This window comes from Belonocnema kinseyi, chromosome 1, assembly GCF_010883055.1.
Source record: "Belonocnema kinseyi isolate 2016_QV_RU_SX_M_011 chromosome 1, B_treatae_v1, whole genome shotgun sequence".
Classification (NCBI taxonomy): domain Eukaryota; kingdom Metazoa; phylum Arthropoda; class Insecta; order Hymenoptera; family Cynipidae; genus Belonocnema; species Belonocnema kinseyi.
The window spans coordinates 56,901,228-56,904,327 of NC_046657.1; the positions used below are offsets into that span (position 1 = coordinate 56,901,228).

The 3,100-nt window shown below is 37.2% G+C and overlaps 1 protein-coding gene across 1 annotated transcript in view; it reads left to right on the forward strand.

Moving 5' to 3' along the window:
* The window catches only part of LOC117177863, a 4,101-nt gene extending 2,826 nt beyond the window's left edge, over positions 1-1,275 (forward strand). Inside the window, exon 4 of the mRNA XM_033368895.1 lies at positions 1,109-1,275. Within this exon, the coding sequence (XP_033224786.1) occupies positions 1,109-1,275 (167 nt within the window). The remainder of the gene's footprint in view (positions 1-1,108) is intronic.
* Positions 1,276-3,100: the final 1,825 nt, after the last annotated feature.

Sequence of the window (3,100 nt, forward strand, 5' to 3'; positions counted from 1 at the left end):
ATAATTGATGGGAGTATATGAGTACATGATTTTGGGTTCAAATTTATTAAGGTGAATGTAAGCGTTTAGTAAAGAGAAGGTCTCTCTGAAGTTGTAAGCATTATTTCTAACGGTGATAGTCTCTAGATGGTAAAGAGAGTCAAGCAATGGATGGTCTTGCATCGAGAAAACTTTTAGTAGAAATTTTTTTGTTAGAAATTGCAATCGGCGGAATAAAGGAGGTTCTTTAAGTTCGGAAAACATAACTGGAATAGGCGTTGATCTACGATAACCAAGGATAAGTCTTAAAATGCGATTTTGAATTTTGCAAATTTGGTCATAGGATTTAGATTTATAAATCTTTAAGGCTTGGCCACCATACACAAGAAAGCTTCTTATGAGAGAGTCGTAAAGCATACGCAAGGTTTTAGGGTGGGCCCCCCACCAAGTACATCTAAGGAATTTAATAATATTAATGACTTTATTGGTTCTTTCAATTAGCCGAGTAAGATGGGGAACCCAGGTTAATTCACAGTCAAATATTATTCCCAGGAAGACAGCTTCATAGGAGAGGGAAATTCGCTGATCATTTAATAATACGTGGGTCTCATGAGGGATTCGATTTTTGTTTGAGTTAAATATAACTAATTTACTCTTATCAACTGAGATGTTGAGTCCTCTAGATTTAAGAAAGTTTTGGAGTAAGTTGAGACTGTTCTGAAGGATATAGATACATTCATCAAGGTTTCGTGATGAAAAGAAGATGACGATATCATCGGCATTTTGTAGAATTTTGCAAAGAGGATGAATGTGTTTATGAATGTCTATTGTATATATGTTATATGACGTAGGGCAGGAGACGCAACCCTGAGAGAGACCTCTCTTAAATTTATAAGGGCCCTGATTTGAACCATTTACTTTAAAGAAGACGTTTCTTTCTGTAACCAGATTTTTAAAGAACCTGCATATCTTCCATGGAACACCCATCTCTCGCATGTCATTAATTAAAATACTTGGGACCACCCTGTCATAAGCTGTCTCCACATCAAGAAATAGAGCAGCCGTATAAAAATCTTCTGCAAAGGAGGTATGGATTTCTGTAGATAAAGTTGCCAAACCATCAGTGCAGGATCGGTTCTTCCTGAATCCAAATTGCGAATTGTGTCTAAGCATCTGGTTTTCCAACCACCAGTTCAAACGGGTAGTAATTCATCTTTCAAGAAGTTTCAAGAAGCAAGAGGCAAGTGCTATAGGCCGGAATTTAACCGAGTTCGGTTTAGGAATGAGAAAGACTAAATATTTACTCCACGATTCGGGGAATGAACCTTCATCTAGAATTAAATTGTAAATTATAAGGAGTTGGTTAAGGATATTTTCTGGGAGGTTTTGGATGATTTCATAATTAATTTTATCTAGTCCGGGGGAGGATTTTGTTTTCGAGTTTTTAATAGCCCGTTTCAACTCCTGGAGCTTGAGAGGCATGGAGAGAGGATGAGAAGCTAGGGTCTCTACAGAGGGGGGTCAATGAACTGTTCCATCTTTTTGGTGGCTTCTATGTTAGCTAAAGAGGTAGTGGGTGGAGGAGAGGTCAAAAGTCTATGTCTAAAACCCAAAATCTTTCTCCAAACATTAGAAATCTTAGAAGTGGAAGATAATGATGCGCAGTAAGATCTAAATCCTAATATTTTGTTTTTTTTTCAAAATTCGTTTAGCAGTACCTTCAAGATCTAGAAAATTTTCGTAGGTACAATTGTGCCGATATCTACCAAGTTTAGCCCTTCTTAATCTCTCATATTTTGTGCACTCCTCATTCCACCATGGAGGAGAATTTGGATAGTCTCGCTTAGGCCTGCTTTCAATTTTTGGTCCAGCTATATGCAGGTCATTATCTATTAATTCAAAAAGATTCAAGTAGGCTTCAAGAGCCGAAAAGAGCGTGCCATCAGGTTGCTCATTATTAAACTCTTCTTCTTTAAGGGCATCATGGAAGGAACTTCAGCAGACTTTTTTGAGGTTATATTTATGGGAAAAGAATTCATAGTAAGAAAAGGAAATCTCAAAGGTAATCGAGACGGGAAAGTGATCACTGCCCATTTTGTCCTGTTCAACTTTCCAGAAGCTCAACGAAGCTAGGTTACTAGAAACTATTGTAAGATCTATTGCCGATTTAGCTTCATTAATTCGAGTAAAACGTGTAACGAAACCATCGTTTAAAGTATTAAAGGTAGAATCTTCAATAGCCTTAAACAGTTTATTTCCATACGGAGAGGAATGGTCACATCCCCAGGATTGATGGTGCCAGTTGAAATCTCCTCCTATGATAATAGAGGGGAAATGATCCGAGAAAGAATCGAAAAAAGTTTCCCAGTTAATGGTGTTATTTGGGGCTCTAGGATTTCTGTAGACATTAACTATGAGGAGGTCTCCCCAGTTAGATGGGATGGAGAGAGCCAACGTGTCCAGATACTCAGAAACTTCATAGACTGGGACCTGGGAGAAAGGAATATCTTTTCTTATTGCGATCATGAGTCCGCCATCAATATTATTGGGGCGATCTTTCTGAATTATGTTGAATTTTTTCAAAAAGAAATTATTTTTGTTTTGAAGCCAAGTTTCGTTCAATAATACGACGTCATAGTTATGCAATATTCTTTCCAAGTTACCTTTTTTATTTATTTTTATTTATAATACCACGACAATTCCATTAAAAAATCCTTAATTTCTTGAGATTACTCATCGGATGTGTAAGAGGAAGACATCGTATTATTAAGAACAAGAAAAGTAGAAAGCATCCAAGCTTTACAAATTATTTGCTAGCTGGATTTTGTATATCCGTATTAGTTAGGGAACTAATTAATTGTTGAAAGCTAATGTTTTTAAATAGAGAAAGGATTGGAGAAAAGCTTTGAAGCAGGTCCATTAGAGAAGAGATCATTTTTGAAAGGTTTTCAGTATTAATGTTTGAAGAGGGGGGAGTGGGAGATCTAGAAGGCGAGCTTAGAGGTCGATCCTCTAAACGAACCCCGTTACCGAAAGAACTAGGATCTCGAGAGTACAGATGTGAGAAAGATCGTGATTGAGTAGAATTGAGGTTCTTGGGAGATGAGGAGAGGGTTGAGGA